At 37.1% G+C, this 22,140-nt stretch overlaps 1 protein-coding gene across 1 annotated transcript; it reads left to right on the top strand.

Annotated features, from left to right (window-relative positions):
• The first annotated feature begins 593 nt into the window (after window positions 1-593).
• On the top strand, window positions 594-20,464 carry LOC140169569 (out at first protein homolog). Its single transcript, XM_072192832.1, has 5 exons — window positions 594-860; window positions 4,176-4,310; window positions 7,891-8,068; window positions 14,445-14,492; window positions 19,447-20,464. Exons 1-5 carry the CDS (start codon window positions 594-596, stop codon window positions 19,725-19,727), a joined length of 909 nt encoding a protein of 302 aa, XP_072048933.1. The 3' UTR covers window positions 19,728-20,464.
• Window positions 20,465-22,140: the final 1,676 nt, after the last annotated feature.

The raw sequence follows: 22,140 nt of genomic DNA, 5'->3' as shown, positions 1-22,140 counted from the left end.
ATACGGGATATGATGAACCAATGACCTGACGCCATGATAGCAGGATCTATTAGTTGTTTTATATACAATGCATATACCGTGTTGTCATAATACCAATATTTGGCATAATATATAACGACTAATATTTAGTATTGTAAATATGCAGTTCATATGCACAAACGAACACTGATCTTTATGATATTCAGGTTGTTGTACATCTCATATAACATGTCATATAGGAGGTCATATGTGTTGACCTTCTCCTATTGTATTTGTTCATCTGTGTATGGAGAGGATTAGCGCCATTAAACGCCATTAAAACTCCATCAGTATTAGGGCGTAGTTCAGTGAACTCACCAGATTGCTATTCCAAGTACTTTGATAAATACAGATAATATGTATTGATGGGTCGAGGCGATTGCATTGAAACCTAATACATTATTCATAACAGTTACGTAATCAATCGATAGTGCGGACACTTTTCATTTGCAAACCACCAAAATTCGTGATCTTTTAGCGTTGGAAAAGAAACCACGTGAATAGAGTGCCCTCTCAAGAATATCAACTCTCTGGCCCTCTGTTGCTGGAAGTTGGTCAATAAATAAAAATCCAAGATGGAGGCTTTATCGTGGAAGTACAGGAAGAGGTGGAACGAATATTTCTCTGATTTTAGTCGATATGGTGCAATATTTTATACTATTTATATATCATTTATATTCTTAAATACATTTTGTACTTCCCAGTTGGTCGTAAATGTTAAAAATAAGGGCGGCGATCTCATACAAGAGAGCATCCAAGCTGACACTAAAGACAACCTCATCACACTAGAATTTCAGAAGCTTGATGGCACCCTGCTGAAAATGCTCATTGACTTCAAGTCGGTATGTGTTTATCACGTAAATAAATGTGATCCCATGTTTAGTGTCTTCTAAACAGATTTCAATTGAAAAAAAAATGGGATCATGTGGTATACTATAACTTAAATATTTTGCAATTTCATAAATTTGCAGTAAATACGGTATATAAAAAAGCCAATAAACCTTTGCTTTTCCTTTGACAAGCGTGTAATGACAATGTAATTGTTAGGCATGTTCACAAAATTTTCAAGTAGGATATTTCACATCGAAATTATTTTGTTTAAAAAGGTGATTATTTAACTTAAAAAATGAGGGGTCAACCATGTCTGTAGGTCAAACATTAGCGAAGTTATGGGCAAATGTCTGTTTCTAAAAAACTGCACTTTTCTGCGACCATCATTGACAATGCCTTACAAAAAAAGCATGTAATGCATCATTTTTCACCACGACGATCCATTTTACACAAAGGCGATTTTATTTTATGAAATCTTAACTTTCACTGCATGCTGACTTCTATATCAAGGATAAAGTACCGGCACTTTTTAGACTACGTCGTCAAGTTTCTGGTGCCCAAATTTCAAATTTTTGTAGTTCCCTATCATCGCCCTATGGGGATTGGGGATTACACAGTTAAGACATTGACTGTGAGCTACTGTGGTCCAAACTTTTTGGATTGAATGTCGCCCTCTATAAGGCCAAAAAATAAACATGTTTCACGTCCCCTCTCGCTTCCTTTTTTGAGGTTTCCTCAAATATATTTTTATTTTTTGAAATTCAGTTATGGCCCATTCCATGTCAACTCCAGGGATGTGCACCGCAGCACCTCTTCAATTTTTTTTTCTTTTTCTGTGTGGTGGTAGATATTGATGAGAAAGTAAAATCCTGAAAATTTGAGCTTCATACTCCATTTCGTTTTCCCGTGGCATCAATTTGAAATTTAGGGGTCAGCGTAAAAATGTGTCATAACGCGAAAAGACGATGTTTGGAGGTCCATAAATGTATAAAGGGAACCCTTTAAAACTTTGAAAAGTATGTATCCTGGGGTACTTTTTGGTGTAGAATTCAAATCCGCTATCAGAAAACTTGTAACTCCTTTACTTTAAAAGATATAGGGCCCTCAAAATGCAACTTCGTCCAACCAGGACCAACTTTGGGGGGGGTCAGAACTCCAAAAGTAAAAATAATTTTATTGTCCATTTTTTTTTCAGTCAGAGCCCTTTGGTAGGACATTACTCTTATCCAATATTGAGCATATTAGAATACATTTAGCTGAGATATTACCCATGCAAAACCACTTTTTTTACATTTTGACCCCCTGAAAACCAATGTCAGACAATTTGCCCCACCATCAACTTCAGGTATGTTGAAGATATGTTCTTGGACAACATTTCTGAGAGATATTGGCTTGGGGTCTTGATGGCTTCAACACATTAGTTAGGTTTGCCTTCTCCATAGAGTTGTATATTAAATCATTATACATGCAAAATCAAAAATGTGTACAACTCTATGGAGTAGGCAAACCTAACTGATGTGTTGAAGCCATCAAGACTCCAAGCCAATATCTCTCAGAAATGTTGTCCAAGAACATATCTTCAATAAAAGGGGTCAAAACCTCCAAAATATCCAAAAATCATTTTTTGGTAAGTTTTTGGCCTGTAACGCAAAATGGACCACCTTATGACCAGGGACAGGCGATTTGCGCGGAAAAAATAGCATATTGCGCGGAGAGTCCGCGGAACTGATTTTCAGTGCAAATCATGTATCCCTGCCCATAGGGAAAAAAAAAGCAAATTGCTTGCGGGATTGCAGCGGAAAAAAAGTTCACAAGAAATCGCCTGTCCCTGCTTATGACATGCGACCAGTAACTAAATACTTTCAGACGGTGATTGATGACTAAAAACCAGGTAAAAAATAAGCGCCCACCCAAAATGACTTTGTTAAGCGCCCTGGGCGCTTATTGGAATGAATACGGTAAATGAAATGGACACAGAAGTTGATCAAGAAGTCTATCCTCAATCCAGCCTCCAGGCCACTGTGTGCTGATAATGATGATGGATATGAAGGTGTAGAGATTTACACGTGTAGACATCAAAGAAAGGTTAAAAACTAGTCAACAACACTCACATTTTTGTCAGAGTAACCATTCTCCGTCATCAGCGGTGTGATACTGGTGAATGACCGATGTGTGACCTTTACTTCTTGTTGACAATGTCCTTTTTTGACCTTTTGGAAGGTGTTTCTAAAAGCAAAGTGTGAATAAATTCTGGAAACACGATATTGCCGCCGATGCCACCAGGCAGGCTGTGGTGAATATGACTCGCTCTCAAGTCAAGTAGCCCAATTTTTTGATTCCAAGGCAATAAAACCAATGTTACCGTACTGGTCATGGTGAATTGGGCGTTTTTTCCCAAATTTGGAATGTAAATTACCGGTACCCAATTGGGTGGGAAAAACTTTGATCCCTGAGGGGAAGTCACTGATCGATTAAATGGTCACACATCCTATTGTTATTGAGATTTGGAGCTGCAGAAACTTAAAGCCTTAATGTACGATCTTTTTTCAGAATATACCTTTATTTTTTTCAAAACCGATTTTTTTTTGGGGGGGGGGGGCATATTTGTAATACTTAGACATGTTCCAACTTAAATCTATGAGCAAACTGTCTAATTCGACCTATTTGTAGTAAAACAGGATGTTTTTCTGTTGGTCCGACATATTATCATAATTTTTAGATTATGATTTATATCGGAACGACTCGCAAATCGTAGTCTCCTACGAATCCAGTTTGGTTATGCTCCCTCCACATGTGGAGGGAGCGTAACCAAACTAACTGGCTGCGTAGGAGACTAACTCTGAGGCTACACTCGCCGTCCTAATCCAAATAGTGCGAGATATTTTGAGTGATAGAGGTGAAGTTTATGATGTTGTTTCTTTGCAAATTCCCAATGTTTTTCGCGTCCAAATGTATTGCATATTATCATTTTGGAAGAAAAAAAGAAAAATCTAAAAATTTAAGGCTTTAAAAATTTGGCTAAAATCATGAAAATGAAAGGAAACATGATGAACATTTATAACGTGAAATTGCCGTCGCCTGACACCACTTGCCATTCTTGCATTTGTAGCTCACAATTTTAGGCAAGTAGCGGTACCTGGTATGGCTTTTTAGTGGCAAGTGATCATTAAATAGCCCAACTGTGATTTGTGGGGCTTTAAAGGCACGGCATTGGCATCACTGCTTCAGCCAAGGAGCTTTGCTCCAGCACGACTTATCATTTACCTTTATACCAAGGGACAGTGACTGTTACATTTTGTCTTGCATGTTGTTAATCTCTGACACAGGAAGTGCAGATCTTTAAAGTGATTGTACTCGGTGAAGAAGAAAGAGGAGAGACCCAGTACCAGACAGTTTGCTTTGTAACTCGCTTTGCTAAAAATGAATTCATATCATCTGATGCTATGTCCAAACTCAGACAGGTAGGTGTAGATGGTGTGTAGGCGTAGGTGGTGTGTAGAAGTGGGTGTGTGTGGAACACTTGTTGTACCAGTTTGTTTTGTGACTCGCTTTGCTAAAAAGGAATTCATATTATCTGATGAGTCCAAACTCAGACAGGTAGGTGTGGGTGGTGTGCAGGTGTGTATCGGTAGGGGGTGTGTAGGGGTGGGTGTGTGTGGCACACTTGTTGTACCAGTTTGTTTTGTGATTCGCTTTGCTAAAAATGAATTCATATCATCTGATGCTATGTCCAAACTCAGACAGGTAGGTCAGGTGTGTAGGCGTAGGTGGTGTGTAGGGGTGGGTGTGTGTGACACACTTGTTGTACCAGTTTGTTTTGTGACTCGCTTTGCTAAAAATGAATTCATATCATCTGATGCTATGTCCAAACTCAGACAGGTAGGTCAGGTGTGTAGGCGTAGGGGTGGGTGTATGTGGCACACTTGTTGTACCAGTTTGTTTTGTGATTTGCTTTGCTAAAAATGAATTTATATCATCTGATGATATGTCCAAACTCAGACAGGTAGGTCAGGTGTGTAGGCGTAGGTGGTGGGCGGGTGGGTGACCTGGGTGTGTGTGGCACACTTGTTGTACCAGTTCGTTTTGTAACTCGCTTTGCTAAAAATGAATTCATATCATCTGATGCTATGTCCAAACTCAGACAGGTAGGTCAGGTGTGTAGGCGTAGGGGTGGGTGTATGTGGCACACTTGTTGTACCAGTTTGTTTTGTGATTTGCTTTGCTAAAAATGAATTTATATCATCTGATGATATGTCCAAACTCAGACAGGTAGGTCAGGTGTGTAGGCGTAGGTGGTGTGTAGGGGTGGGTGACCTGGGTGTGTGTGGCACACTTGTTGTACCAGTTCGTTTTGTAACTCGCTTTGCTAAAAATGAATTCATATCATCTGATGCTGTGTCCAAACTCGGACAGGTAGGTGTAGGTGGTGTGTGGGTGTATGCAGCACACTTGTTGTACCAGTTTGTTTTGTAACTGGCTTTGCCAAAAATGAATTCATATTTATCTGATGCTATGTCCAAACTCAGACAGGTAGGTGTAGATGGTGTGTAGGCGTAGGTGGTGTGTAGGGGTGGGTGTGTGTGGCACACTTGTTGTACCAGTTTGTTTTGTAACTGGCTTTGCCAAAAATGAATTCATATCATCTGATGCTATGTCCAAACTCGGACAGGTAGGTGTAGGTGGTGTGCAGATGTGTAGGGGTACATGTAGGTGGTGTGTAGGGGGGTGTGTGTGACACACTTGTTGTACGGTACCAGTTTGTTTTGTAATTGGCTTTGCCAAAAATGAATTCATATCATCTGATGAGTCCAAACTAAGACAGGTACATGTAGGTGTGGGTGGTGTGCAGGTGTGTAGGGGTGGGTGTGTGTGGCACACTTGTTGTACCAGTTTGTTCTGTAACTGGCTTTGCCAAAAATGAATTCATATCATCTGATGCTATGTCAACTGTAGACAGATACCAGCAAACAAGGACATGTATAGGCCCCTACACTTGTTTTTCACATTTATACAGTGGACCACTCTGCAACAGGGGACTGTCCTTGGTTAAAGGAGGTCTGCATACAACTGCAATTACATACATGTCAAGTGTCCAATGTATTTGCGAAATAGGTCCTCTATCGTACATGTACATGAGATATAACATCTGCAGTTTATAGGTTAAGGGCTGGGGTATGAACGTTTGGACAGTATTTATTGTGGGACATTAGAGCACATCAGACATATCAATTGCATTCTGAATACTGAAGAATGTCATTCTGATATCAAATAATTTTGATTTTTGAAATTCGCAATTTAATACACATTTTATGGCAAATCATTAAAAATTGATATTTTTGATATTTAACAGTACTTGAAGTAAACTTTATAAATCTGATGATTTATACTTAAAGTGTATGTAGGTGGGAGGAAAAGCCGACGATCAATTGAAAATTTTGACCTTTAGTATTGAAGATATGGATTTTTTTCCCAAAATACCAAAAAAATTAGGTCTTTTGGGGAAAAAAATCCATATCTTCAATATGAAAGGTCAAAATTTTCAATTGACCGTCGGCTTTTCCTCCTTTACATACACTTTAAGAATATGTCATTAGATTTATATAATCAGAGATGTCACATTTCCGGATTTCCGGATTTTGGGGATTAAAAAAAAAAATTCCGGATTTTCAAAAAAAAAAAAAAAAATTTTTTAATTTTTTTTTTTTAATTTTTTTTTTTCGCTTTTGGAGTGGCCCTATTGTCTTATCTTTCTGCTTCACATATATCAACATCAGCCATATTGTCCATGTAATAAAGCCAAAAAACTTTTTTTAAGAGTGACTCTTTTACATAAAAGCATAGGAAACTGAAAACTTTAAAGCATGTTTTCTGGAAGAAGGAAGCACTTTTTATTAAAAGTGTATCACAAGCCAGGAGCTTTGAACTGTTCTTCTTACCCTCTGAAATGGCCTTTACTGTGGTGCTAAATGTGCAGAAACCATCTGGCTTCGGGGCTTCGCCCCCTCGACCCCTACCGGGGCTTCGCCCCTGGACCCCACCGGGGGCCCTTAAGCGGGCCCCCGGACCCCCCAGGCCGTGTTGCGCGAGAGCTTCGCTCGCTGCGCTCGCTACGCTTCGCAAGTTCAGGATTTTTTTGGGTCAGCCTGTGACATCTCTGTATAATTTACTTCGAGGACTGTTATATCAAAAATTTGAAAAATATCAAATTTTATAATTTGTCATAAAATTTGTATTATATTGTGATTTTCAAAAATTAAAATTATTTGATATCAGAAAGACATGCTTCAGTATTCAGAATGCAATTCGATAGGTCTGAGGTGGTCTCATGTCCCACAAAAAATACTGTCGAAACGCAATAAACGCTCATTTTAGATCCCTTAAATCATGTAAAATTGAAATTAGGTACCGGTAGGTTGATGTTGTTTTTCATGGGCACTTGTGGAAAGTGAAACCACATCTTGCCGCATAACTACGGTAAAGCTTTTGAGCACCTGACCTGATGGTGTCAGGGTTTCTGCAGTCCTTGAGAGTCCTTGAATTTGAAAACACCTATTCAAGGCCTTGAAAGTCCTGGAAATTTGCACAAGGTCCTTGGAAGTCCTTGAAAATTGGAATTTTACCTAAAGTATGATTTTGACCAAATTTGGGGAGTGGAGAGGAGCTGTCACTTTCGTTAATACGTGCCGCTTCATGATTTTTGTGTTGTGGTAAGTCCATGACAATCATGCTTTTGGACCTTGAATGTCCTTGAAAAGTCCTTGAATTTTAATGGCTTCAAGGTGCTGGAACCCTGTGTTGTGTATTGAGCTGATTGTAGTAGTAGTAACTAGTCATCAGAATATTACTTTATTAACAAACAAGGTTAAAAAGCACACACAAAACCCAGGACATGGCCAACATGCCAGTGCAAAACAACAGCATGGACCAATGCAGGGAAAACGAAGCAAAAACAAACAATTACATACAAATGCATAAAAATCATATATATGGAGTGTTGAAATAATAATAATAATAATTACATGACAACCTACCATCATACAGAAAAATCCTGGTACCATTCGTAATCCAGAAGAAGACAAAGGCAAGGAGCACATCACCTTGGATCTTGGCATCCATCTGGAGAAGTCCTCCCGCATCAGTCCTTATATCTACAACATCTGTTCTGAAGCCAAGTCAAGTATCTACTCCAGAGAGCAGGATGTGAGGGCGTGGTCAAAAGGTAAGGAAGGTTTATGGACTACAATGGCCTCATCCCAATGGCATAGTTCAATAACCTCAATTAAACAATCAGGGTGCAAAATTTGACCTCAAGTTGCAGAGTATGAGTTTGTGTACCCAAATTTTATTTGGTCATTCAATGGATGTACAAATGTATTGGGGTTAAAGAACTGTGCCCTTGATAGATGAGCATGTTGTGGATCCTTGTGAGTGATGGATTTAGTGAGTGATATGGGGGTAGTTGGATCAAGTTGGGTATGGGGATGTGTGGTTGATTCTGGTATCATATCGGGCTATTCAAGTTGAAATCCATACACCCCCTATGGAAGAAATGACCTTAATTCTCCCACACAGGGAGTGTGAATTTTAAATTGGATTACCTTAATGAGTGATTCCATTTGAAATCTACACCCCATGTGTGAAAGATTAAGGACATGTTTTCCTTCGGAATGTACAGATTTCAACTGGATTAGCCCATTCAGGATCTTGGGTGAGTTATGGGTTGCAAATTTTTTAAGAAAACTGGTTTAAAAAAGGATGCTTTTTCACATTTTCTTAAAATTGGCTAAATTTGCAATATATTTAAAGAATTTTTGCAAAATTAGCTTCATTTTGAGGAAATTCTTCAAATATGGTTTATTTGCGGGCCAGTTATCAGAATCTTTGCCACACATCCTCACCTAATCAAGAAACCCAGGGTTTGAAGATCACAGGGGCTTTGCTTGCACTAATGACATTAGAGAGGTACGGTATTACGTGTTAACCTTATATGGTATGAAATTGTGCAGGAAAATATATACATTGCGTATCATGGAATAATACATTGGGTTATTCCAATTGAAATCCATACACCCCCTATGGAAGACATGACCTTAAGTAATCTTCCACACTATAGTAATCTTTCACACAGGATGTGTGAATTTCAAATGGGGCTACCTAAATAGGCGACTTCATTAGAAATCTCCCACCTCCTGCGTGGGAGATTAAAATCATAGGTGGTGTATGGATTTCAAATGGAATAACCCATTTTCTGCACAAGTAAAATTAGATGTTAGGGGAGGTCACGGAGGGATGAATTTGACTGCTAATTAACATGGTCCCTCCCTATTCACTGGCTCATAAATATTCATATTGATGTCATCATCACTTGCGGTGACCCTAATAGTCTTTAGCTATAGCATATAGTCCCCATGTGGATTGTTCACCATTGATGCTGTGTTACCACTTTATTGGCAATATTTTATTCATGAAATAATTCAATGCACAGTCATGACATACAATTATCAAAGAGATTGGAATTAAAGAGTCCAGACTTTGTTTACTTATGGAGGGCATCACAGAATGCAAAATAATTACTGGAACTGGAATGAGCATTTTGAGCGTTTCAACAGCATTTTTGTGGGACATGAGAGCACATCAGACCTATCGAATTGCATTCTGAATACGAAGAATGTCATTCTGATATCAAATAATTTTCATTTTATGAAATTCACGATATAATACAAATTTTATGACAAATTATTAAAATGTGATATTTTTCACATTTTGGAAATATAACAGTCCTCGAAGTAAATTTGATAAATTTAATGATATAGTCTTAAAGTGTATGTAGCTGGGAGGAAAAGCCGACAATCAATTGAAAATTTTGACCTTTCATATTGAAGATATGGATTTTTTCCCAAAAAGACCTAATTTTTTTTTTGGTGTTTTGGGGAAAAAATCCATATCTTCAATACGAAAAGGTCAAAATTTTCAATTGATCGTCGGTTTTTCATCCCACCTACATACACTTTAAGTATAAATCATCAGATTTATAAAGTTTACTTGGTACTGTTAAATATCAAAAATATCAATTCTTAATCATTTGCCATAAAATGTGTATTACATTGCGAATTTCAAAAAATCAAAATTATGTTGATATCAGAAGGCCATTCTTCGTATTCAGAATGCAATTCGATATGTCTGATGTGCTCTGATGTCCCACAATAAATACTGTCCAAACGTTCATACCCCACCCCTTAAGGTACCAGTTATTTTCATCCCTGTATATCCTAAACAAAGATAGATTTGTCCAAATTAGAACCAGTAGCCAATAGCGGCATCTTTAAGCTCGGATTTAAGACCTCATTCGCTGAAATTTCAAAAGTTGCAGTTTGCTCCTTGAACGAGTGCTTTCAAGTGATTCGGACATTAAAGTTCAACTTTTGATTTTGTTCCTTCCCTGGATTTTAGATCATCACTGTTTCTTTAATTTGGAATCAATTTCAACAAATGAGGTCTTAAATCAGAGCTAAAGGGTTAGGTACTGGCTGCTTGTTTTAATCTTGACATATGTGTCTTTGTTTTGGATATACAGGTGAACATAACTGGTACTTTTAATTCTTTTGTGATCTGTAGTTTGCAGTGTTCGAATTTAGGAAAAATAAATGGTTGTCCCACGGACAACCAGATTACAATTTCTGGTTGTCCGTCCAAGTTTTTGGTTGTCCGTAGGCCTACAAATGTGACTTTTGGCTAGATTTATGGTTGTCCGGCGGACAACCGAATCAGTATTTTGGTTGTCCGGTGACTTTTTAGTTGTCCCGGCAACCGGACAACCAAAATTTCGAGCGCTGGTAGTTTGCCTCTTGAATATTTCCGGCAAACTTTGATGCATGCTTGAGGTTATGTAAAGAATTGTGTGCGCTAAGCACTACATCTGTGCAAAGCTCAAGCTTAAATTATATACTATGCAAATTATTGTTCAGTTTTGGTGTTTTGCTGATACGCTGGAGGTCAGGATATTTTTAGTGTCCATGTGACAATCCAAAATGGCGATTTACCATTACAGACTTGGCTATTGGAAGTCCGGACTCTTCAACTCTAAACTCTATAACTCAAACCTTGTTTTTCAATAAAACCAAGAAGAATTAGTCTTTCCCAGAGGAGCTATCAAAGCCTACCCATAATGCCTTGCTCAAAATGGTCATAAATTGAGTACTATAGTTTGATCAGCTCGTTATAGGTTTAAAATATTAGGCTTTTACCACTACGCTGTAAAGTAGACCCATGTTAAGAGTGCTATTAGTTGACCTGTCTGGTCCATATTTTGTGTGTTTTAAAAGAAAGTAGACAAAGTATAGGACTTGAATTAATAATTTGTGGCAAGATGTCACAAGAAAATTTTCAAAATAAAATATTTTGATATTAATCTGCGATGTTATAAGACCACCGATTACAAGCTGATCAAAGTATATATAATGCTGTGCACCATGGAGTAAAACACAAATATCAGGAAGCTACAGTAACTGTATTTGGAATACTTCACTGATTTCATAAGTCATTAATTTTTTTTTAGGTTTATACCAAGGATCATTAAACCTACAATTTTGTAGGCCATTTGACAACTTTGAATTGTTGTACAGTGGCAATGGGCTAATCCATTTAAAATCCACATTCCCCTGTGGAAGATTTTGGAAATATCTTCCACAGGGGGAGTATGAATTTCAAATGGAATTAGCACATCAGGCAGCTCCATTTGAATTTCATACACCTCTGAGAAAGATTCAACCTGAATCTTCCACAGAGGGAGGGTGAGTTTAAAATGGAGTTGCCTATCGTGCTAATTCCATTTGAATTATACTCCCCTGTGGAAGATATTTCCAAAATCTTCCACAGGGGAGTGTGGATTTTAAATGGAATAGCCCAATTGAAGCTGGAGCAGAAAATCTTGAAAAACTTTTCCAGTCTTTGGAAAATAATTTTTGAATAAGTGAGATTCACAGAAAAATATACAATTTTAGATCTAGAATTTTTGAGTTCTGACAAATAAAATTTTTGGCAGATAGGAAATTTGTGTGACTTTTTGGCAACCCTGTTGATACCTCCTCTGGGCATAAACTTTGACCTTCCCCTTTCCCTCTTGCTGATGTGCTTAATAATTCTCAACATGTTCAAATAGAAGCAAAATGGTCTGTTTTAAATTTTCAATTCAACATGCTAATTAATATAGGCCTAAATTGTCAAAATTAAATAAGTTTTGACAGACAGAATTTCTTTAAACAATTGCAATAATTACTAGATCTGGTTACAGATCTGGACCTAGCCGGGGCCGGAAATGCCAGTCTTAACTTAAAGTTTGACCTTTGACCGGCTATTATAGACATCTCACACCATTAATGGTGCATCACTGTAGCAGGGGCTTTATCCGTCTTCCATAGGCTGAGATACACCTACTTTTCTGTAATTTTAAACAGTTTTTTTTGCAAATTTGACGTTTTGACCTCCTTAATGACCTTTGACCCCAATATAAAAAAAACCTCATATACACCGAGAAAATGTATTGTTACAAAAAAAAAAAAAAAAATCTACTATGCTTAGTTATGGAGATAAAAATTCTTGAAGTTATTTAGCTTAAAACCGAAATGACGTCTAAATGACCTTTGACCAAAAAATAAAAATACTGTGCATACATCGGGTAACACTAATGCATATATGAAGTTTATATCACTCTGGTCTGGTTACGTTTTGAGATATAAAAAATGAACATATTTGATGATTTTGGTTTTTGACCGAAGCGACCCTTAATGACCTTTGACCCCAAAACTGTAGACACCCCAAAGACCCTAGTTGGTAGCAATGCATGTGTGCTAATGACAACACTCTGCTATGTAATTTGTAAAAACAGTGATTTTTTGAATATTTTTAGCTTTTAGACCGGAAATGACCCCCTTAATGACCTTTGACCCCTTATCTGTGAACACCCTATAGGCACCGACCAAAGTCAAGTCACATGACCTAAGCATGTCACCATCACATGTTATTTGTGGAAGAAGATACATTTTATAGTAAAAATCGCATTTTTGCCATTGTGAGCAGGTCAAAGGTCAAATGGAGTTCAATGTCATGTCACATGTGGGGACATAGTCAGTGTTGTTTGTGACAAAGTACGGTCAAAATCGGTCAAAGCATAACAGAGCTAGGGCGAAACGTGGCAAGTCACGCACGTGTTGCCAGAAGAAGAAAGATCCGATAGCATCACAAGACCTAGCCGGTGTCCCGGCTAGGTAATTAGTAGGATTATTATGTTGTCACTCGCTGTCATTTTTACAAATGAATTAACCCAGTTGGCACTATTGGCCAGACTATCAGCCTCTTATTTTGAATTTTGATTGGTTTGAAAGAGCCAATCAGCGATATAGTAAGAATATCAATAGGGAGAGATCTTGATTGATTACTCAGATGATTATATCATGTAATGAACCAATCAGAAGATCTGTAACAAGTACCCATGGGGTTAGCATTGTAGTTTAATATTTTACATCTTCAGTTTGAATGATAGTAGTTATAGGCCTACATTTTCATACATGTAATTTAGGCTTGCAAGCTTATTTCATTTTTAATTCATTTCAAATCTTATATTATTTTGAAGAAAAAAGATTGATTTTATTCCAAAGTAAACTGGACTAAATCCATTGCATGCACACATTCTGTCATTCATATTTAATTGTGTGTCATTGAATTTGAGATCATCACTAGAAGATGTTAACTGATCTTGATATACCGTAATATTGGAACTTTTCTAAATTATTTTCGCACTGGACTTTTTGGAATTTAAATGTATATTAAAATGATGTTTATCAAATCCAAGTGAAAAACCTGTACTGTTTGTGGTGAGAGTTTCATTAATGAACCACTGACTGATATTGCTGTGATCCAACATGGAAGCTGATGTTACTTCTAGTAGTACTAGACTTAGTTGAAGTCTCAAGCAGTGGATGATGAACCTGACTAAGATTGAAGACTCCCTCATATCTGTTCATCGTAACCCCTGGACACTAACTGGTCATATAACAGCATTTCTGATTGGTTGATATCTAGAAATCCTCATTTCAATAGCCAATTATGACTAAGCTTTAAACTATTTATGGTCAGACTTGCATTTGCAGATATTCTAATACACTCCTTGAAAAAAACCGCAGTGATTTATAGTGCGCTACGCTCATACACAACGCCTAGATGTTGATCCACAAGCCTCGGCACACTTTACAGGTTGTCAATGACCACTACGGCCTCACATCATTCCATAAACCATACTGCAAGAAGTGACATAGCTTTCTGTGGCTTGTCCACTCTTGGATCACAACAACTCCAGCTTTAAGAAAGTCAGTGGTTCACTGATGAAACTTTAGTAAAAATAGAAAGTTTTTCACTTTATTTTGACAAATCTTACTTTTTACAGTCTACTTTTACCAGACCTGATGAGCTTCTTTCATTTATCAAAATTAATATGAACTTTAACCACTTCACTTATGGAGTTCAGTGCCTATTTCCATTGTATTACCCACATTATCATATAACCAGTGCATTTTGATATTTCTCTTTTTTGTACCATGCAGGAAACAAGCTTCTTGCATTGTATCCAAACCTTGCTTTATCTACAAAGGGTATGCTCCCTCATCTCTGTTCCTTTCTCTTATGACATCACCTGAGTCTCGCTGGGTGCTGGGGGCTAATATCGCTATTCATATTCTTTGCTTTGCTTAGTCACTGTCTTTTGTCTTTTTATGTTGGTATGGGAGATATTTAATATGAGCCATTAGCTGCTGTGTGTATGATTGCAGGTGTTTCACATTTATGAGTTATCTCTGTCAATGGGCAATGGAAAACATCTGTATCTAGTATTAAAGTTTTTGTCAGAGAAGAACGGCACTTGTTTACATTTTGAGAGCGTGCAGAGCAACAGACTGATAATCTGATTGGCCGATTGTGTGTCAAATTGTTGGTCGACACAGATCTGCGCATTTGAAGTGAACACAAAGCTCCGCGTATGTCGCTAATTAAAATGTCGCTTGCGTCAATCTGAGCAAGGGATTGCTGTTCTTCTCTGAAACCCAGTGTAAGGAAAAAGAAACAGTTTAAAAATTCCAGGTTAAGTTCATGCGCAGCGCTGAGCAGATTGCTGTTCAGGTGATTGTTAATGTAAACTAGCAAGATTGCATGCTAGATGATGACCAGTTCCTGGTGTTGTAACTTCATTGTCTAGCATGCATCTCGCTATACTTTGCATTGAGTACCACCTTTATAGCACTTGCATAGAAAACTTAACTTTGATAATGTGTCAATCCAATTTCAAGTTTGAGGAATTGTTACATTTTTGGCCATACCTTAGTAACCAAATCATAATATTAATAGGGCCCAAATAGATGAAGATGCAAGATGATTTCTAATACTTGTCCCCCCCCCCAAAAAAAAGTGGAGTTACATGCTCCTTCATCATGTACCATATTAAGTTAAAATGAAACCTGAAAAACAAAGGAATCAAAGCGGTGACGGACACAAGCAAATATGTATGTGCAATAAAAAAATGTGCGATTATAATTGGTAATGTGTATGCTTACAGATAAACTTGCAACCAACTTGGCAATATTTTTCAGTTGTTTAAATTAAGCTGTTAAAGTTATACTTCTTTCTTTTCATTTTAATCATCTTACATTGCATGTTTCTCATTCTATTCCAAGCATTTTTTCTCCAGTTTATGACTGGGAGACAGTGGACTCATATAGCCCCATGTGTAGCACTGTATATGGGAAATCTGCCATTGGATTGTCACACATGAGGACTAGAAATTTTGGCAAATGCCTAAAATTGAACCATTTTGGTGACTTAAAAGCAATGAAATGGAATACATGACCTACATCTCCAACACAGAGGGTAGATTTCAAATGGAGTCACCCATTAAGGTAACCCCATTTGAACTTCACACTCACTGTGTGGACGATTAAGGTCATGTCTTCCAAAGTATGGATTTATACTCTATAGCCCATGCAATAGCATGTGCAGGGTCAGAATTTCATTGGACAATGCAGGAATCAATCTTGATTTTTGCAGAATAAATTTGAGGGAATCATTTGATTCTTACCAATCAAGTTCAGTGTTAACTAAAAAGGTTTGCGAGAATCAAATTTGATTCACAAGAATCTTTGCAAGAATGGATAGGATTCTCATCGAAATTCTGACCCTGATATTGCGCAATCAACACAGAATACAGTACATATAAGTTGCAAGTAACCATTCACTGCAAATCCAAGTTTGCTTTGAGGTACACCATTTGCCCCTCTATGAGTGACATGAAAAGATGGCTGAGTCCGCATTCTCCTCAGTCTAATTCAATTGTTTATTCACACATGAATCAACATTCCATATCACATATGCATGGTACATGCATGTGACATATTCATATTCAGTCTAACAGGTACTTATCGTCGTTGGCAGGAAAAACCTCCTGTGTGCTTTTGGCCCCTGAACATGTTTAAAACAAAACTGCCAACAGGTTACATAGGCGGTTTTGCTTTAAACATGTTCAGGGGCCAATGACACATAGGAGGTTTTTCCTGCCCAACGACGTTATAAGTTATTGTTAAGGCTGAACCGATAATTAGATTAGATATCTGATTGGCCTGGTATACATGATTGTATGCATCGTCGATAATATATCGGATCCAAAAAAAAAAAAAAAATTTTAAGGAGCCAAACTATGTCAAAAATCTAAATTTTGGAGAAAATTCAAGTTGTCAACGATTTTTTATTGCCACATTTCATGGCTTAATATCGTATATTATAAAATAAATATCGGATATCAGCTCGGTGGACAAAAGTCATTTCGGTTTAGCCTTGCATATTACAATCCATTAACATCTGCATGTTGTTTGTTTTCAGTGCAATTTAATATTTTTAAGTTATTTCATATCCTATGTTATCATTTTTCATGATGTGACACAAATGCCTACAAATGTTGGGCTTGATTATCCAACCATACAAAAAAACCACCCTAAAATGCATGTTTTGGCCTGAAATCTTAAAATTGATTTAATGGAATTTTAACTTTTATTCCCAGCTCAAAGTCAAATTAAAGGGTACATGTGTTATGTTCCATCTGAAGTTCGCAAAACAATTTCTTGGATATCGTAGGGGAATAGTGGTAACACTGACAGGACCGTCACTAGACCAGTCGGAATAGGGGTGTACATCTCTTTTTGCCGACTAAAATCTTCTTTTGCCAACTGAAATTGTTGACCCCACAATTTGTTTGCCCGGGCATAAAATCTGACAATTTATTTGTTTCAATAGTAACTTATTTTAAGGGCTCGATCACCCACCTTTGCAAAGTATTTTTTTGTGTGATCTGAGAGTATATCGGACACATCAAATTACATTCTGAATACGAGGAATGTCCTGAATCAAATTTGAAGTAAAAGACCTAAAAAATTTTAGAGTCTTCCATGTATATCTTCAATACCAAAGGTCAAAATGTTCATATGATGGTCGGCTTTTCATCTCAGCTACACACACTACAAGTACATATCATTTATCATGTATCATTAGATTTATAAAGTTAACTTCAAGGACTGTTACATGTCAAAAATGTCAATTTTGAATAAGTTGCCATAAAATTTATATTATATCACGAGTTTCAAAAAATCAAAATTTGATATCAGAAGGACATTCCTCATATTCAGAATTCAATTTGTTGTGTCTGATCATGTGCTCTCAGGATGACGCATTGCAATTTGTCGACAAGCGCATGTTTTACCGCCAACACTTACAATGTACTGTTTGCAGACAAAATCTATATATGTGACATGATCAAGGGAATGAGTCACATGTCGACCCTAGCCGAAAATGAGTTTTGCATAGGGTTTTAAAGAGGACATTAAGAGCTCTCTGAAACTGAAAACCCCATGTTGATACGACCTTTCTTTGCGAAGTTACATCAATTTATCCATCACTGAAAACAATATAAAACAAAAGAATTTTAACACTTTCTTTTCCAATATCTCAAAATCAATATTAGCGACATACTACTCATTTCCCTTGATCGTTTCACATATGGCTGTCTGATCTGATACCCCCTCTAGTGACGGTGCTGAACCTGAACATCGATGGCAGAATGGTGGTGGGAAACAACAGCTTTGCTAATAATTTGCATGAATTACAAATTTTGGCATATATAGAGAAAATGCATGATGTGGTTTAACTTTTCTATTCTTTTAATTTGCAGCAACAAAGTTGAAAGTACTTAAAGCCTATGCTTCTGACATGGTGATAGTTAAAGCCATATTGTGAGTCCCGAAAAATAGGATTTGTATTTCTTTTTACAGTCAGATTTTGTTCCCTTTGTACCGTATGTACAGTGTTATGAACATCGCGTACACATTTCGATTTTGTGAACAAAACAATAGGACACATCGTTTTATTAAAAAGCTCAAATTTAGTCACAAATACAGCAAAAACATAGGCATGATTTTTGGCGAGTATGTACATTACATGATCTAAAAATCATAATTTTGACAAAACTTGAGGGCTTCCTCCTCAGTAAATGTTACAATATGGCTTTAATTGGGCACCAGATAATCTAATCAGGAAGTAGTGTTATGTCATGTGTAGAATCGAGGGGGTAGTTCAAGAAGATCCAATCTGCAATTGAGTCATATCTATGCTTGTAAACTCCTCAACAAAAGTTTGGAAAGTTTTTTCAAGCATCTATATCGCATATTATTTATATGTTCATGTCGTGTTGCATATCAATAGATAGCTACTTTATTCTCCTTTAAAATGACACCACATTTGAAACAATCACCCTTTTCATGCCTGAGTACATATCTTGTGAATGTAGTGGCCCGTGGGGTCTCAAACAGAATGTGCAAAAGTGACTATTATTATGTGCAGCAAGCTGCAATCCCGTATCTTCGCAATCTGGGACCTAAAGCAATCCTCCCAGATGACAATGCTCGTCCCTACAGAGCAAGGGTAGTTGTTAACGACTACCTACAGAATATGGGAGTAGAGAGAATGGAATGGGCTGCCATCAGCCTAGACCTCAACCTGATTGAACACTTGTGGGACCAGCTTGGTCGTGCTGTGCATGCCTGAGTAGCCAATGCAACCACCTTGAATGACCTGCGACGAATCCTGGTTGAAGAACGGAATGTCATCCTACAGCAACGTGTGACCAGGCTGATGAGGAGTAAGTGTGCCTGGCTGTTGTGGCTGCATATGGTTTTTCCACCCGCTATTGAAGATACTGACTGGTGTTGTTAGAGCACAGACAGAAACAGAATAATGGTCAATTTGGCATATACTGTTTGAGACCCACTACATTCACAAGACGTGTACTCAGCTGTGAAAAAGGTGATTGTTTCAGATGTGGTGTCATTGTTAAGGGGAATAAAATAGCTATCCATTGATATGCAACACGACATGAACATATCACAAATAATATGTGATATAGATACTTGAAAAACTTTCCAAACCTTTGTTGAGGAGTTTATATGGAATTCCATGGTATACTGTCCTATTTTGGTTGTACACCATTCTAACTTGGCTCCTTTTTATTTACAGGAAGTAACATGACTTACAACACACTAATCAGCGCAACACAGAAACTACAGGGTACCATCAAGACACCTCGCTGTAACACCAGTAAAGACTGGTGGAAGCCGTGCCAGTGTCGCTTTGAAATGTGTATCGGATGGTATCCGTGCGGACTCAAGTATTGCCGAGGGCGAGACTCGGCAGGGAAGGTGGTCAGCTATAGATGTGGCATAAAGACGTGTAAAAAGTGTAGATCGTTTGACTATTACGTAGGTCAAAGGTCGTATTGTATGTGGGATGAGATGTAGGAGTTAAAATGGTCTCATTCCCACCGGCACGAGGTCATTGAACTCCATAACAAGCATTGCTCAAAATTTGACCAAGTTGAGGAGGATGAGTTTTTTTACCCATCTCATTCAGAGGTCATTCTATGAATGTACAAACATATTAGGGTCATAGAACTGAGTCCTGGTAGATGAGTCTGTTGACATTGCAGGTTCTTGTTTTTTGGATTGAGTGGGTACTACTCCCTATTCCAAACAACACTAATTTGCTGATTTGCCTAATTAAAGGTGGGTAACCTGATTGACAATCTCATCCCCCACTTTACCTCATCAAAATGCTGATTTTGGTATCAGATGAAAGCTCATATTTTTCTCATAAACATATTGAAATTTGGCATTCCAAATGAGTTGGAACAATTTCAATATGTTTATGAGACAAATAGGGCCTTTCACTTGAAATCAATATATTACATAATCATGATGATTATCATTAATAAAAACACTGTAGACTACCAATATCACGCTGTATAAATGTCGGTAATTCCATTAGGAATTAGTCACATTTACAAAAACATTTACATGTTCTTTTGCATGAGTGCTTGAAAGGGATGACATTTTATGTTAAACGTAAGTTTTAAAGAATTTGATTTTCCAAATATATCAGGTCACCTTCCTTTAAACCGAGCTAAATCCTAATCCTTTAGTTTGAAAGTCAAATTTTAATTTTTGGTCAATTTTTGGAAATACACCAAAAGACTTGTTTCAAGTTATGCATTCTAATATTTGGAAAACATGTTTTTGAATCTTTTTCATAACCAATTATCAAAAATAACACAAAATATTTATAAAAAAATAGCTAACTCTTAGCCTATACTCAAGATTTTGTACTTGCACCAAGTCTTAGAATTTTGTGACTACAATTGGAAGAAAACTTGCAAAATTGCATCTTTTTTAGCCCATTTTCCCACAAATTGCAAAATTATTAAAATTTGACTTTTATTGCCAGTTAGAACTAACTAAATAATCAGGATTTATAGCTCTATGTTTCATTTGTTACCAAAATTTTAAGGAGATACCAAAAAAAAGGTTAATTTTTCGTGATTTTATCAATTCTGGGGTCCATTTCACTAAACTTTACAAAGCTTTGTAAGTCTCAAAATCGTTTGTAACTTTTATGACGAGTCATTTCACTAAACTTACGAACTGTACCCTTCGTAAATAATAGGGATTTACTAAAGGGACCCTTCGTAAAGTTACGTCTAGTATTGAGTGTTCATAACTTAACAAATGATTACTTGAATAACAAAGGGTTAAAAGTTGAGTGAAATGGACCCCTGGACAGTTTTGTAGGTGTTTAATTTGTGTTTCCAAATATACATTAAAAACTATGTATAATAAATATTTTTCGGGGTTAAAAATTTGCGGCTGCCTGTTCAACCACGAGAAGCGCAAAATAAATTATTAAACCCACATGAATTTTCCCGGTTTACAGTGTATGAAAAGTTTTTAAAAAAGATTATATAAAGGCCACCCGACCCTATTTGAAATTTGTTTAAGGGCAATACAACAATTTATTTTGGCTGAAGTTGTACCTTTTTTTTTGTAAGAACTGTTGGTAACGATTTTGACTCTGAACTTGCAGTCTTGTTTTGAAGTTGGTCCTTAAATTTATATATTACAGTATATTGGTGCTTTATACTTTTGTATATTTGTAAATTAGTTTTGTTTTATACTGATGTCACATTGTTTTTGTAAACATAAAGTAAAAGTTGTATCGTATAATGATGAAAACTCCTTGTACAGTAAGGTATTCACCCATTGCACGGTTTCGCCATATGCAAGGAGAGCCTCGATCTGACAGCATGCATGAATGGAAATTGAACCCAGGTGGTGGCCGCATTGCATTCTCTAAATTCAGTAAATTTTCATCGTCAACCGTGTAATTGAATGGGATTATTTTGAAATTTTAAAACGCTTGAAATATCACAAACAAATAGGCCTATGTTGAAAAATAATATAAATACAAGCTAAAACCGTTGGGGTTCGATAATGAACCCCACAAAACTAACTGACTGTATTGGAAAATGCCATACGGCCAGGCGGTTTCACAAGTTGCCGGCTCGATCATGTCATCCGCCGCCTGATTGAACCAGTCATATAACATTGGGTAAAGTTATGTAATACTTCCTTTCATGTCTATTCCCAATTTGAGGCTCTCCCCGCATATGGCGGAACCATGCAATAGGCAAATAGTGGGCTATTCCATTTGAAAAACACATTCCCTGTGTGGAAGATTTAGCTAGTCTTACACAGAGGGGGTATGGGTTTCAAATAGAATGGATGATTGAGTAACTTCCAGTTGAAATAATGAGGTGATAGTGAACTGAAACATAGAAACTATCAAATAAATTTAAACAAAGGGCCGGATTGGGCACCT

The sequence above is a fragment of the Amphiura filiformis genome, chromosome 14, assembly GCF_039555335.1.
Source record: "Amphiura filiformis chromosome 14, Afil_fr2py, whole genome shotgun sequence".
Taxonomy (NCBI): domain Eukaryota; kingdom Metazoa; phylum Echinodermata; class Ophiuroidea; order Amphilepidida; family Amphiuridae; genus Amphiura; species Amphiura filiformis.
Note: the sequence above shows the minus strand (reverse complement) of the source record. Positions and strands in the feature narration are given on the sequence as shown.

Excerpts from the sequence above, each read along its gene's own strand:
- LOC140169569 (XM_072192832.1), top strand. The coding sequence starts at position 594 with ATGGAGGCTTTATCGTGGAAGTACAGGAAGAGGTGGAACGAATATTTC. Across the intron at positions 4,311-7,890 it reads CTATGTCCAAACTCAGACAG|AAAAATCCTGGTACCATTCG; the intron begins GTAGGTGTAGAT and ends ACCATCATACAG. Across the intron at positions 14,493-19,446 it reads CCTTGCTTTATCTACAAAGG|GAAGTAACATGACTTACAAC; the intron begins GTATGCTCCCTC and ends TTTTATTTACAG.